General features: G+C 43.5%; 2 protein-coding genes across 14 annotated transcripts in view; one reads left to right on the forward strand and one right to left on the reverse strand.

Annotated features, from left to right (window-relative positions):
- Nucleotides 1-16215, reverse strand: part of LOC135976036 (nascent polypeptide-associated complex subunit alpha, muscle-specific form-like) — a 1165876-nt gene that overhangs the window by 359430 nt on the left and 790231 nt on the right. The window lies entirely within an intron of this gene.
- The window catches only part of LOC101944363 (zinc finger protein 420-like), a 71967-nt gene that overhangs the window by 49140 nt on the left and 6612 nt on the right, over nucleotides 1-16215 (forward strand). For 9 of the 13 annotated variants that reach the window (XM_042847031.2, XM_065569405.1, XM_065569406.1 and 6 more), the window contains 2 exons: nucleotides 1481-1569; nucleotides 2620-2746. The exons of 1 other annotated variant lie outside the window; for it this stretch is intronic. In XM_042847031.2, coding sequence (XP_042702965.2) covers nucleotides 1481-1569; nucleotides 2620-2746 — 216 coding nt within the window. The remainder of the gene's footprint in view (nucleotides 1-1480; nucleotides 1570-2619; nucleotides 2747-16215) is intronic. 3 more of the 13 variants (XM_005312660.5, XM_065569414.1, XM_065569413.1) reach the window with 1 other exon arrangement.

Here is a 16215-nt window from a genome sequence, read left to right on the forward strand (position 1 = left end):
TACTTTCATGTACACTACATTTCCCTAGTTTGCTGATGAGAGTGTCATGGTGGCCTGGGTCAAAAGCCTTACTAAAATCAAGATGTATCATGTCTACAGTGTCCCCCGCATCCGTAAGACCAGTACCTCCGTGAAAGCAGGAAATTAGATTGGTTTGGCATGATTTATATTTGATAATCCATGCTGCCTATAACTTGTAACTTTACTGTTCTCTAGGTGCTTATAAATTGATTGTTTTAATAACATTTTCTTTCCAGTTATCTAAGTAAGGCTTGACTGGTCTTTATTCCCCAGGTCTTTATTGTTCCCCTTTTTAAAGACAGGTTTTATGTTTGCCCTTCTCCGCTCCTGTGTCACCCCCAAGTCACCTCACTGTTCTCCAGGAGTTGTCAAAGATAATTAACTGTTCCAAGACTGCTTCAGTTAATTCCCCGAGTACCCTGGGATGAGCTTCATTAGGCCCTGCTGACTTTAATACATCTAACTTATCTAAATATATTTTAGCCTGTTAGTTCCCCATTGTGGTTTCTGTTCCTTCCCCATCTTGATTAAGAATAATTGTTTTAGTATCTGGTCACAATTTTAACTTTTTTAGTGAATATAAATAGGCATTTAAGACCTTAGTCTTCTTTATAGAATCCTTATCTTAGTGCCAGTTATATAACTTTCTAGGCATAACTCATTTTGTGAGTTAATCTTTCTGATTTCCCGCCCCCCGCCCCCACATGCTTGTGCTATTATTTTGTACTCATCCATAGCAATTCGTCCCCCCCCAATGGGTTTGGAGGTGCAGGCTGCCCTCGGGCTGCGAGGGGCAGAGAGGATGCCACTTTTTTGGGGGATTTCTTTTTATTTTCTGATCATTAAAGAGCTCCTGATCGGGCATTTTGCCCACTTAATATTCTTTCTGTCTTTCCTTCACATGGTGATAGTTTGCTGTTGCTCCTTTAATATTGTCTCTGAGAAACCGTCATCTCTCCTGAACGCTTCTTTTCAGCTCAGATTTCATTCCATGGGACCTCATCTACCAGATCGCCGAGTTTGTTGAAGCCTGCCTTTTTGAAGTCCATTGTCTTTATTCTGTTACTCTCATGCCTTCCTTCTCCTAGAATCTTGAAATCATCATTTCATGATCACTTTTACCCATATTGCTTTCCACCTTCAGTTTCCTAACTAATTCCTTCTTATTAGCCAGAATCAAGTCTAAAATGGCTGTCCTCCGGTTACTTCTTCCATCCTCTGAAACAAACAGGTGTCCCTAATACATTCCAAGAACTTATGGGGTTTTTTCAATTCCTTTTCTAACAGAGGTCTGGGTGGATAAAGTCCCTCCATTACTAATTGTATTTTGAATTTTTCTGTTATTTGCGCAACAGTCTAGAACACTAGTGTGCAGGGAAAGAGCCTTGGGGGGGGGAATTTTGATGTGAAATTATTTCCTGTTCTGACATGTCCCCAATTGCCCTTTTTGCCCTAACAGGCTGCAGCGCAACATCCATGTTTTGCTCCAAATCATTCCGTCCTTCAAGGGACCAGAAAAGGGAAATGGCTGCAGTGGAGCCAGTTGAGGTAGGGATTATCAGGGAGTTGCTGGTGGGTTCCTGTTAGAGAGAGAAGGGCAGTAAATACGGGGCGGGGGGGAGGATGGAGCTCAGGGCTGGGGCAGAATGTTGGGTGCAGGGGGTGGGGCCGGGGATGAGGGGTGGGGGGGACTGGGAATGAGGGGTTTGGGGTGCAGGAGGGGGCTCAGGGCTGGGGCAGAGGGTTGGGTGCAGGGGGTGAGGGCTCCGGCTAGGGGTTAAGGCTCTGGGGTGGGGCCGGGGATGACGGGTTCGGAGATGGGGCCCAGGGCAGGGGCAGAGGGTTGGGTGCAGGGGGGGACAAGGACCCTGGCTGGGGGTTTGGGCTCTAGGGAGGAGCTGGGGATGATGGATTTGGGAGTGCAGGCTGCCCTGGGGCTGTGGGGGGGGGAGAGAGGACTCCCCCTCCTGCCCCCTCTCACCGCAGCAGCTTGTGCCAGGGGGAGAGGCGCCTCTCCCCAGCTGGGGCAGCTCCGGTGGGCTTGGGCCGGGCCGAGGGAGGGGCTCCTCTCCCCCAGCTGCAGCAGGTCCATGTTGGGGCTGGGGGAGGGGTGCCTCTCCCCCATCTGCGGCAGGTCCGCACTGGGGCCGGTGGGTAGGGGTGCCTTTCCCTGCCGCAGCCCTGAGTTCCTGTGCGGGCTTAATAGGCAGCTGCGCTGCTTAGAGGGAACTTAGCCTACCAATGAGGCCCAGGGAAGACACCCCATCCCCTCCCATCTGGCTGGTACCAGTGGGGAGGGTGTTGCAATTCCCATCATGGTGTTGTCCGTGGACTCTGCTGGGAGCTTTATCTCTTGTATCAGCCTCTGGCTAGTAGGTAAGTGATGAATGTGAAGACCCTGCCACCTCTCTCTGCTCGGAGGGGTGAAGGGCTCTCTTTTTCTCCCCTCACCCTGCCTGTTCCGATGGGGTAGCTGTGGAATTATGCTGCCTGCCTGCCTCCCTCCCAGAGCTTCCATGTGATTGGCCCTCCTCTCCTGTGAATTGTGGGGTTGTCAGTAGGCAGCAGGTACTGAGTGAGGGGCTCTTTCTCTTTCAGGGGCTGATGACCTTCGAGGAGGTGGCTGTGTATTTCACCAGGGAAGAGTGGGCTCTGCTGGACCCTGCTCAGAGAGCCCTCTACAGAGTCGTCATGCAGGAGAACTATGAGAATGTGACCTCGTTGGGTAAGGATTCCCGTCCCCTCGGTTATTAGAAGGGGAAGTGAAGAGTTAAGTTTCGCAACATCCTACAGTGCAACCTCAACTCTGCCCTGTTTCAGCAACACCCCAACAGGCAAGTGACACCTACACTAGCACTCCTGACCACGGAGCAGTTTGGGAACAGAGCACAGGAGCAGTATAGCACAAAGTCTAACACCTTCTCTTTGCTGAGGCAAAACTTGGGATTAGGTCCCATGTAGGGAACAGAAGCTGCCTGCCCCTGGCCTGCGCTCAGACACTGAGCCTACTACACACAATCCATCTCAGACTTTCATAATGTCACCACCTCTTTACCCTTGCATTGAGGATTCCTTCTGAGTAACTGCCTTCACTTACCCTGCCTGAGCATTGGAGACCACTAGCATATATGCCCCCTGACTGCTGACAAACCTTGTGACAAGAACACACCTTTGTGTGCCTTCATTGACACAACCTACAACACTCAGCACTGACATGAGGAATACCTGTTCCTTCAGGTTTCACATTCCTGTGTCTTCATATCACAGCCGTAGCTCTGCTAAGCTGCTCCAACTCTTCCCTCCACTGTTCCTTTAAAGCTATAGCTGACACAGTGCACATAGCTGAAGTGTATGCAGATATTCAGATTTGTAGAATAGAACACCAAGAATGTCACATTCTTAGTCCTTCCTCCTATTAATTATTGATCAGTATATTTTAAAGCCAAGAGATACTAGTAATCTGACCTCCTGTATAATACAGGGTATACAGTTTCATGCAGTTACCATTGTAGTAAGTTGAATACCTCGTGTTTTGATGAAAACATCTTCAAAAAAGGCATCCAGTCTTGACTTCAATAGATGGAAAATTTGCTACTTCCCTGAGTAGTTGGTTAACCTTTGAACCACTCTTGCTGATATATTCCCAGTGACATTTTCCAACTGCATGGTTAGGAGGTAGGGGAAGTGGGGGAGGGATAGCTCAGTGGTTTGAGCATTGGCTTGCTAAACCCAGGGTTGTGAGTTCCCTCCTTGAGGGGGCCACTTAGGGATCTGGGGCAAAATCAGTACTTGGTCCTGCTAGTGAAGGCAGGGGGCTGGACTCGATGACCTTTCAAGGTCCCTTCCAGTTCTAGGAGATAGGATACTTCAATTAATTAATTTATTTTATTTTAAGAGTTAAGGTTGTATTGCAGGTATAGTGTGTAGTTTAGTTCTTCATTTCCTGGTTTTCAGAGTTTTTAACTTTCGTCACCATCAACATGCTGGAAGGGTATGAGGCTGCACTGGACAACCTTAATTCTGCTTTAATGTATTTTCTAGGCATATAATGCCTTTGATTTCTTTTAAATGGATTCCCCCCCCTCCTCCCAGCACGCTATGTCAGGCAAGGATGTGATTTTTCACACCACTAGCTGACAGACAATTCTCACAAAACTCTTAATTAGCAACTAGTCCAATATCTCCATGTAGATTTGAGAACACTCAGAAATATTGTTTTTAACACAGAAATATTATCAGGGCCAAACTTCCAAGAGAAACTCCTTCAGAATGAAAGAAAAATTCACAACACGCAGTGTCAGAGCTCTGACTCAAATGCATGATGTAGCTCAAGTTCCATGGCCATAGTATGTCCTCTTGAGCCAACCAATTGGGGGAGGATCTCTTAATGGGGATTCTGTATATCTTAATAAAGAGGAGGATAGAAATTCATAAAGTACGGGTAGTATCTGAAGGGAAACAGTCAAATGAAGAGTCCTGTTCAATTACATCACATGAAGGTAGACAACTAAATATTGACAAGTTGTTTAAGTTCTTGTATACAAATGGAAGAAGGCTAAATACTAAGATGCATGAACTTGAGTGCCTCGTTTTAAATGAGGATATTGATAAAATAGGCATCACAGAAACTTGGTGAAGTGATGATACAAACTATATAGGAATGACAGACAAGGTTGTGCCGGTGGGGGAGTGGCACTTCTATGTGAAAGACAGCATAGAGTGAAATATAGAGGGGGCAGGAAAAAAGGCATCAAACTGTACCATAGAATCTCTACTGATAAAAATTCCATGCTTGACTAATAAGAGAATAGCAAAAGAAATATATTACTGACCACCTTAGCAGGATGTTCCTGGTGATTATGGAATGCTCAGGGAGATTAGAGACTATAAAAATGGAAAACTCAGTAATATTTGGGGATTTCCACTGACCACATGTTTACTGGGTCCATGTCATCTCAGGGTGGGATGCAGAGATAAATATTTTATTCCCCGTTAATGGCATCTTATTGGAGCAACTAGTTCTGGAATCCACAAGGGGAGAGGCAAGTCTAGATTTACTCCTAAATGGCACAGAGGATCTGGTGCAAGATGTGGAGGATCTGAACCACTTTGTAATATAGACCATAATGTAATTAAATTTAATATGCCTGTGAGGGGTAAAATACCAAAGAAGCCCACCACAGTAGTATTCAGCTTCAGAAAGGGGAACTACACAAAAGGGAGAAAATTATTTACACGGAAATTAAAAGGACCACTCACAAGGGAAATGCCTGCAAGCTGCATGGAAACATTTTAAAAACACCATAATAGAGGCTCAAAGTAAATGTGTATCCCAAATGGGGGAAAAATGTTTAGAAGACTAAGAAAATGCTCCCTTGGCGAAACAGAGTAAATAAGGCAGTTAGAAGCAAAAAAGACATGTATTAAAAATTTTGTCAGTCCCTACTGAGGAAAAGAGCATAAAGTCTGGCAAGTCAAGTGTAAAACTATAATTAGGCAGGCCGAAAAGAGAATTTGAAGAGCAACTAGCAAAAGTCGCTGAAACTTATTATTATTTTTTTTTTTAGTACATCAGAATCAGGAAGCCTGCCATAAAATCAGTGCGGTACTGGGTGCTAAATGAGCATTCAGCTGCTCTGCAACGGCCTTGATTCCCTAACTGAATCGTTTGCATCAGTCTTCACTGCAGAGCATGTGAGGGACTTTCCTACACCTGAGCCATTCTTTGTAGCTGGCAAATCTGAGGAAAAGTCCCAAATTAAGGTGTTGATAGAGGACGTTTTGGAACAAACTGTTAATTTAAACATTAATAAGTCACAGGGACAAGATGGTATTCACCCAATAATACTGAAGGAACTCCTATATGAAAAATGCAGAACTACTGACTGCAATATGTAACCTACCACTTGAATTGGCTTCTATACCAGATGACCGGGGATAGCTAATGTAACACCAATTTTAAAAAAAGGCTTCAGAGGCTTTCCTAGCAATTAGAGACCAGTAACCCTAACTTCAGTACCAGGCAAATAGGTTGAAACCTATAGTAAAGAACAGAATGATCAGACACATAGATGAATATGATTTGTTGGGGAAGAGTCAACATGGCTTTTGTAAAAAGAACTCATTCCTCACCAATCTATTAGAATTCTCTGAAGGGATCAACAAATGTGCATAAGGGTGATCCAGTGGGTATAGTATATTTGGAATTTTTAGAAAGACTTTGACATGGACAAAGGGTCTTAAACAAAGTAAGCAGTCATAGCATAAGAGAGAAGGTCCTCTCATAGATCAGGTTAAAAGACAGGAAAAAAGACAGGATACAAAGGGTAGGAATAAATGGTCGGTCTTCACACTAGAGAGAGGTAAATAATGGGGTCCCCCAGGGATCTGTACTCGGGCCACTGTTGTTCAACATACTAATAAATGAACTGGAAACAAAAAAGCTAACAAAATGTTTGGAACTATTTGAAAGTGATAGGTGAAAAGAAAGATAATATCCTAATGCCACTATTTAAATCCATGGTATGCCACACCTTAAATACTGTAATCAGTTCTGGTCAGCCCATCTAAAAAAAAAATGTTAGAATTGGAAAAGATGCAGAGAAGGACAACAAAATGATTAGGGGTATGGAACAGCTTCCCTATGAGGAGAGATGAAAAAGACTGGAACTGGTCAACTTAGAAAAGAGACTAAGGAGGGATATGATGGATCTGTGGGGATATGATCTTTAAAATCCTGAATGGTGTGAAGAAAGTGAATAAGGAAGGCCTGGTCTACGCTACAAACCTAGGTTGACGGAAGCTGTGTTAAGTCAATGTAATAATGTATGTGTCTACACTACCAAGTCCCATCCGCTGACCTAAGTAGTCTGTAAAGTTGACTTCTGTACTCCACTTCCGCGAGAGGCATAGCGCTTGATTTGGCATCCACGGGTCGACATGGGGATAGTATAGACCTTGCGTTGTGCAATTGGAATGAATTGGCCTCCAGGAATTGTCCCATGGTGCTCCACTGTGACCCCTCTGGAGAGCACTTTCAACTCCACTGCACGGCAGCCAGGTACTCAGGAAACAGCCCCTTCTCTGTTAAAGCCCCAGGAACTTTTGAATTTTCATTTCCTGTTTGATCAGCGTGGAGAGCTCACCAGCACAGCTGATCATGAAGACTCAACGCCCCAAACGAGCTCCAGCATGGAGTACACAGGATGTGGTGGATGTTATTGCTGTGTGGGGAGAAGAGACTGTGCAGGCACAGCTTCGATCCAGCAGAAGAAACACGGACGTATGTGCCAAGATCGCTTTTGGTATGGGGGAGAAGGGCTACAGCTGGAACTCGCAGCAGTTCTGCGTGAAAAGAAAGGAGCTTCAGCAAGCGTACCAGAAGACAAGGGATGCAAACGGTTGTTCTGGTTCTGCCCCATAGACATGCCAGTTTTACGAGGAGCTGCATGCGATTCCCGGTGGCGCCCCCATCACTACCCCAAAACACAGCCTGGATACCTCCCAGGAGTCCCAGGTCACCTCAGGCAACAGCGAGGAGGACATTGTTGACAAGAAGGAGAATGGGAAGCAAACAAATGGGGACAACGGCTCTTCCGACAGCCAAGAACTGTTTTTAAACCTGGAGCTCATGTCTTCACAGGACCAGGTGGTGGCTGAGCATGATGCCAGGGAAGGCACTTCTGGTGGATACACATTTCCAAACTGTTGGGGTGTTGCATGCTATTATTTTTTATGTTTAAACAAAAAAGGAGGGGTAGTGGGTATCTGCTTTCTGGTGGCCACTCCAGCTATGCAGAGGGTGTTCCCCAAAAAAGACTGTTCATGTGCACAGAGATGACCCAGGAATCCTCCATGGAGATCTCTAGGAAGCTTTCATGGAGGTACTCTGCAATCCTTTGCAGAAGATTTCTGGGAAGGGCTGCCTTATTTTGATGTCAGTGGAATCGTGCCTGTGATTCACCAGCACTTGCAACACCATTGAGAAATATCCCTTTCGGTTTATGTACTCTTTGGCAAGGTGGTCTGGTGCCAAGATAGTGGTTCCAAGTAGTAACGGACAGAACAAAGTGAATTACCCAGTAAAATAAAATAAAACACGCAAATCTAAACCTAATACAGTAATACAATCGAATACAGGTAAGATCCTTACCAGTTCCAGAATGTTTCCTTTTACAGACTGCAGAGATATAGGAAGAAGAGAACACACATCAGGGCCCAAATGGGGCTGTGGGTGATCACTACTTCCCACCACAGATGTAACGAGGTTAAGTGGTGTCCGTATAAAGAAATTAAAACTACTGATTATTCTTCAAGAAAGGCTTTTAATGACTTATGGCTATAAATGCAACCCAGACAAAATAGGAAAGGAAAAATTAAAGACCAGCATTGAATAAGGATTAATATAAATGACAAATGTATATTGCAAACAAGTACAAGTAAACTTTTACTACTATTTTTAATACTGCAGCATTAATATAACCTGAGATCAAATTATCCCAACTCTACCATTCTTAATACTATAGTGTCAGCACAACTTGAGATCAAAACAGCTCAAGCAACCCAGACGTCTTTACTCTGTTATCTTATTCTGCATGCAACCAGACTTTTTCTTTAAAACCGTACCCTGCTGAGAATACGTTACCCTTTAGTCGACCACTCTTTGCGTTGGCCAGGTGCAGATAGTCGGTGCAGTTCAGGTTTCCTCGGTTCAGGGGGTGCGGGTCAGACCGATCAAAGAGAATAATTTCTTAGACCAAGACACACACACACACACCCTCCTGAGGTTCTACACATTTAATCTCATCTGCCCGCCGTGCTTTGAAGCAGGTCAACCAATCAGGTTAGGCCAAATTTAGTGTTATCACTTTGGCTGTATAATTCATGCTTACTTATTTTCTTGTAGCCAATTATTGTTTTAATTTTATAAGTTATGCTCAAGGAGATAGCTTATTTCTGTATAGCCCACTGTCTCGACTGTGGTTTCCCTTAGTTTTCTAGGTAACTTACCTCTAAATGGGCTATTGGCTTGATTGTGGGTAAGGTTATCTTGATGACCTATGCCTAAAGGCCTAGCTCATCAAACCCACATAGGAATCAGTTTTTTGGCTGCAGCGTCTCTTAACCACAAGTTCCAATAAGCCATACCCAGGGGCATGACCTATTATACCATATAAGAGTCAGCATAAAATGTTGTCTGGTTGTAGGTGTCTTTTGACCACAAGTTGTAGCTTCATTTTGCAAAGCTTGCTTTTTAAAGATAATTTTGCAAAGTTCATTTTATAAAGCTTCTGGAAGTTTTAGGCCTAACACTGGCAATACTGGTATTCATCTTAAACTTGACAACAATCTTGCTCAAATTAATCACACAGACTAATCTCCTTTTAGTCCGGGTCCAGCAATCACTCACACCCCCTTGTAGTTACTGTCTTTTGTTCCAGTTTCTTTCAGGTATATTTGGGGGTGGAGAGGCTCTCTCTTTAGCCAGCTGAAGACAAAATGGAGGGGTCTCCCACGGGCTTAAATAGACTTTCTCTTGTGGGTGGAGACCCCCTCCTCTCTTCTATGCAAGGTCCAGCTCCAAGATGGAGTTCTGGAGTCACCTGGGCAAGTCACATGTCCATGCATGACTCACAGTTTCTTACCAGGTAGCAGCCATGGGTCACATGCTACCTTGAAAGTCCTCCGGTAGACTTCTTATGTGGATTGGAGCATTCCAAGATTCATTGTCCTTTAAGAGTTTCTTGATTAGGTACTCAATTTCAACATTCCTTTCTCCAGGAACTGACCAAATTCTCTACTAAGGTTATTTGGAAATCAAGCCAGTACACAGCCAATATTCATAACTTTGAATACAAAAATGATACATGCATACAAATAGGATTAATGGATTCAGTAGATCATAACCTTTACAGAGATATGTTACATGGCATATGTAGCATAAAACATTCTAGTTATATTACATATATACACATTCATAAGCATATTTCCATAAAGCCTTATGGAAAGTACCGTCACAGTAATAACAAAATGTTTTTTAAGTACATCAGAAGCAGGAAGCCTGCTAAACAACCAGTGGGGCTCCTGGACAATCAAGATACAAAAGGAGCACTTAAAGATGATAACGTCATTGCGGAGAAACTAAATGAATTCTTTGCTTCAGTCTTCATGGCTGAGGATGTTAGGGAGATTCCCAAACCTGAGCCGTCCTTTGTAAGTGACAAATCTGAGGAATTGTCACAGATTGAAGTGTCATTAGAGGAGGTTTTGGAATTAATTGATAAAAAGTAAGAAGTCACCGGGACCAGATGGCATTCACCCAAGAGTTCTGAAAGAAGTCAAATGTGAAATTGCGGAACTATTAACTATGGTTTGTAACCTGTCCTTTAAATCGGCTTCTGTACCCAATGACTGGAAGTTAGCTAATGTAACGCCAATATTTAAAAAGGGCTCTAGAGGTGATCCCGGCAATTACAGACCAGTAAGTCTAATGTCAGTACCGGGCAAATTAGTTGAAACAATAGTAAAGAATAAAATTGTCAGACACATAGAAGAACATAAATTGTTGGGCAAAAGTCAACATGGTTTCTGTAAAGGGAAATCATGTCTTACTAATCTATTAGAGTTCTTTGAAGGGGTCAACAAACATGTGGATAAGGGGCATCCAGTGGACATAGTGTACTTAGATTTCAGAAAGCCTTTGACAAGGTCCCTCACCCAAGGCTCTTACGTAAATTAAGTGGTCATGGGAAACGAGGGAAGATCCTTTCATGGACTGAGATCTGGTTAAAAGACCAGGAACAAAGGGTAGGAATAAATGGTAAATTTTCAGAATGGAGAGGAGTAACTAGTGGTGTTCCCCAAGTGTCAGTCCTAGGACCAATCCTATTCAACTCATTCATAAATGATCTGGAGAAGGGGGTAAACAGTGAGGTGGCAAAGTTTGCAGATGATACTAAACTGTTCAAGATAGTTAAGACCAAAGCAGACTGTGAAGAACTTCAAAAAGATCTCACAAAACTAAGTGATTGGGCAACAAAATGGCAAATGTGGATAAATGTAAAGTAATGAACATTGGGAAAAATAACCCCAACTATACATACAATATGATGGGGGCTAATTTAGCTACAGCTAATCAGGAAAGAGATCTTGGAGTCATCGTGGATAGTTCTCTGAAGACATCCACGCAGTGTGCAGCGGCAGTCAAAAAAGCAATAGGATGTTAGGAATCATTTAAAAAGGGATAGAGAATAAGACGGAGAATATCTTATTGCCCTTATATAAATCCATGGTACGCCCATATCTTGAATACCTCGTACGGATGTGGTGGTCTCATCTCAAAAAAGATATACTGGCATTAGAAAAGGTTCAGCGAAGGGCAACTAAAATGATTAGGGTTTGGAACGGGTCCCATATGAGGAGAGATTAAAGAGGCTAGGACTTTTCAGCTTGGAAAAGCCGAGACTAAGGGGGGAATATGATAGAGGTCTATAAAATCATGAGTGATGTGGAGAAAGTGAATAAGGAAAAGTTATTTACTTGTTCCCATAATATAAGAACTAGGGGCCACCAAATGAAATTAATGGGCAGCAGGTTTAAAAACAAATAAAAGGAAGTTCTTCTTCACACAGCACACAGTCAACTTGTGGAACTCCTTGCCTGAGGAGGTTGTGAAGGCTAGAACCATAAAAGGGTTTAAAAGAGAACTGGATAAATTCATGGAAGTTAAGTCCATTCATGGCTATTAGCCAGGATGGGTAAGGAATGGTGTCTCCAGCCTCTGTTTGTCAGAGGGTGGAGATGGATGGCAGGAGAGAGATCACTTGATCATTACCTGTTAGGTTCACTCCCTCTGGGGCACCTGGCATTGGCCACTGTTGGTAGACAGGATACTGGGCTGGGTGGACCTTTGGTCTGACCCAGTACGGCCATTCGTATGTTCTTATTTAATTCTACATTTTCTTTCACATATAGTGCCACTCCCTCCGTACGACCTGTTCTGTCCTCCTGATATATTTTTGTCCCCTGGAATGATTGTGTCCCATTGATTGTCCTCACTCCACCAGGTTTCTGTGATGCCTATTATATCAATACAGACACTCCCCAGGTTACGCAAACCTGACTTATGGAAATCTGGACTTACGGAAAAAGTTCCGTAACTTCCGTAAGCTTTTTTTTTTTTTTTTGCGTAATTGTCGGACCCGTCCTGACTTACGCAAAATTCGACTTACACGTGGCGTTCCGGAATGGAACGCTTGCGTAAGTCAGGGAGCTTCTGTATCCTCCTTTAACACGAGGCACTGTAGTTCACCCATCTTATTATTTAGACTTCTAGCATTTGTGTACAAGCACTTTAAAAACTTGTAGCCTGACCCAAAGTTGGGTAAATATAATTGTAACTTGAGGATTAACAGGTTCTTGTCCCAAGATCAGGCCTGGTAAGATTATTGTAAAATTATCATATAATTTGGGAACCCCGATGTGCACTGGTGCAACACTCACACTATAGGAACTCTTTACATATATATACATATATGATTTATTAATAATTTAGCAAAGATTATACACACACTTAAACTTAACAAAGCACATAGAGATAATACAGAAAGTACATTTGGATGTCCATACTTACACCCTTATCTTTCATACTTAACCATTATCTTTCTCATCACCGTCATCATCCTCATCTTCCCCATGGCCATCATTCTGACCCCTCCCAAGGTTTACATCTTTCCAATCTATCTGCTGCCCCTGGGATGTTACTTTTATAGTAGGTTACGCTGACGCTGCCATATTCAATAGAGGTCCTTATTTGTATTTCCTCCCCTTGGTATCCGTTTTCTATAGGTTAGTATATGTATACTGTTACCCTATTAGCATACATGTCAATTTGCTGTCATGGCAGCTTTGCGGTCGGAGGTCCTGTCCGGAACTTTCCGGATGCTGGGGTCAGCTATGTTCTGTGCTGGGGTCAGTATTCTGGACAAAATTCCCCCCATCTTACATGCTACTTTCAGTTCCCTATAGCTTATGAGTTACTTAAGTTTATCTATACCAAAGGTTATAGGCCTCAAGTCACACACTATTTACTAAAGCCAAAACTTACAGGATAAAAGCCTGTAGGTTCCTGGCATTACTACTAAATATAATAAAGCAGGATAACAAAGCAATGAATATAATACAGGTAAGTTGGCCACTGGGCTACAAACTTGTCACTGTTTATTTGTCTGCCCTTTTCTGATGTTAAATTCTTTTTTATATGAATGTTTCTCATCTGATCTGGCCTATACTTTATCCTCTTCCATCCTCTCCTCCTGACTAAAACCTAGAGAATCTCTGTCAGTAGACTCTCCTCTAAGAGAAGTCTCTGTCTGATCCACGTGCTCCTCTGCAGCAGTCGGCTTTCCCCCATCTCTTAGTTTAAAAACTGCTCTGCAACCTTTTTAATGTTAAGCGCCAGCAGTCTGGTTCCACTTTGGTTTAGGTGGAGCCCATCCTTCCTGTACAGGCTCCCCCATCCCAAAAGTTTCCCCAGTTCCTAATGAATGTAAACCCCTCCTCCCTACACCATCGTCTCATCCACGCATTGAGACTCTGAAGCTCTGCCTGCCTACCTGGCCCTGTGTGTGGAACTGGAACCATTTCTGAGAATGCCACCATAGAGGTCCTGGATTTCAGTCTCTTCCCTAGCAGCCTAAATTTGGCCTCCAGGACGTCTCTCCTACCCTTCCGTATGTCATTGGTACCTACATGTACCATGACCACTGGCTCCTCCCCAGCACTATACATAAGTCTGTCTAGATACCTTTGCACCAGGCAGGCAAGTCACCATACGGTTCTCCTGGACATCACAAACCCAGGTATTTATGTTTCTAATGATCAAATCTCTCATTGGTAACACATGCCTTTTCCTAATGACTGGAGTTTCTTGGATGTCTTTCATCAGGCCCTGCTGATTTTAAGACATCTTCAAAAATTATCACTAATGACTCAGAAATATCTTCTGCCAAGTCCTTAATGAGCTTACTTTGCAGTTTGTTAGATATTAGGAAAAACTTTCTAACTGTAAGGATAGTTATGATCTGGAATAGGCTTCCAAGGGATGTTGTGAATTCCCCATCATTGGAAGTTTTAAAACAACAGCTTGGACAAACACCTGTGAGGGATGGTCTAGGTTGGCTTGATCCGTCATAGCACAGAGGGCTGGACTTAATAACTTCTTGAGTTCCCTTGTAGCCCTTCCTTTGTATTGTTCTATGCTTTCTTCCATGCTACTCCTTGCTCCCCATAAACATCCCGAGACCTACTTGATTAGCTCCCTTCCCATCCCGCCGTACAACTCCGCCGTACAACTACCCCCCCAGCCCAAAAGCCTGTTCCAAACTTGTCCCACCACACCAAAAATCCCTCGAGGTTCACACCCAGGCCCCTTCCCAGCATTTACTTTCCTCTTCCTCATCTCCATTACTCCTGACTCGCGCTTCCCCAAGCTTTTGCACTGCTTCTGAGGGATGCGTGAAATACATTTCTGTATTGTAGTTTAAATGAATTATTACTCAGAGTTCTGTATTAATATTCCTTGTAATTAATCTATTTGTCAAAAAATATTTCCTGAATCTTTTTTGTTGTCTGTATTGTTAAGACATACTTGCTGACAGGTATTTTGAAATAAATTACCAAAATAATTGAAAATGGCATGATTATATTGTGTTATTTTGACAAATAAAATATGTAGAATTTTACAGAATTTTAAAATATATGCAGAAATTTTAATTTTTGGTGCAGAATTACCCCAGGAGTAGAACTTGTGTTCATGTCACAGGTGATCAGCAGCCAATGGTTTCTTCTCAGAGTGCAGCTTCCATAGGTTTTGAGTGGAGGTGAGAAGTTGCCGTCCCCTTCTCCCAAGTATTTCCTATTAATCCCATTTACCTTTGTTTAGCACGTTGTTTCAAAGAGTCTTTTAAAGCTCACAAGACTTCCTAGGGTTTATGTTAGCCAGGTCTCCTCCCTGGAGACGTTAAAGACCATCCCATGGTAATACATACACATTCATATTTTTAATAAAATGAAATCCAAGGATACTGAGAATTTAATTCAGTAAGGTTTGACTTAATTCAATAAGGATGGTCCAGGATATCACAGGAAATTGTGTCACACCCGTGTCTGTCTGTATCCATCTTTCTCTTCTCTTATTCTTAGGTTGTCAGATCTTTAGTGCAGAGACCGGTTTTTGTTTGTAGAATGTCCAGCAGAATGGGATCCTAGTCCATGAATAGCGTTACTAGGTGCTACGGTGACAGGAATAGTAAATGATGATAATAATGGGGAGGTTCTGGGCAATGGGAGGGAGGGTGTTAGAGAGCGGGGAGAGGAACGTTTGGGGCAAAGACCTCCTACGATCTGGGAGGGTTGGGGGCAGTGGTAAGGGGTAGGGATGCCATGGAATAGCTGCTGTAGGGAGTTAGGATGCTGTGGAGGGCTGGACACAATGGAAACCAAGTATCTGGAAGGGTTGGTTCTGGTTAGAGTAAAGGTATCATGGGTACTGGTTAGAGGGTACTCCAGGAAATAGGGGTGCTTGCAAAGGGAGGGAGTAAAGGGACCCATTTCTGGCAGGAGCTCTTGGGAATCAGGACTAAGGAACAATTGAGATAATGGGATGAGGATTGGGGAGCAGATAATTTGGGAGACCTGGTAGCAAGGAGGGGTGTGGGCCATGGGAGGAGAGGAGAGAATCCAAGAAGAAATTTTTCCTTGGGTCCCTGGAGGTGTGGAAGAATGAGAAGCAGTTAGAGGAAGGAGTGTGGGGGGTCATAGAGATTGGCAGGACTAGCTGCCTCTCTGTGCCCTCCCTCACCTCTCTGTGTGTCCCCTGACAGCTGTCAGGTCTCAGGCCTTTCTCTCTCCTGCGGTGACTGTGGCCCTCTCTCTGTCAGTATGAAGCAGTTCAAGGGGGACTTCCCCTCTGGCTGGAGTCTTCCCTTTCTGCGACATGGAGTTACCTGCATGGGTTTTAAGAGCCCTTTTGATTGTGAGTGTCTGGCTGTGTATGTTCCTAGTAGACATGGGCACAGCTAAATACCTCATAAGAAGAATGCCCTGAACCTTTGAGCCCCTGGGGAGCTGGCCCCAGGATTTTACTGCTTTAAAATAGACTGGGGTTAAAATAACAGAACTTTTTGTGTGTGAGAC

Source organism: Chrysemys picta, chromosome 16, assembly GCF_011386835.1.
Source record: "Chrysemys picta bellii isolate R12L10 chromosome 16, ASM1138683v2, whole genome shotgun sequence".
In the NCBI taxonomy this organism is placed as follows: Eukaryota; Metazoa; Chordata; order Testudines; family Emydidae; genus Chrysemys; species Chrysemys picta.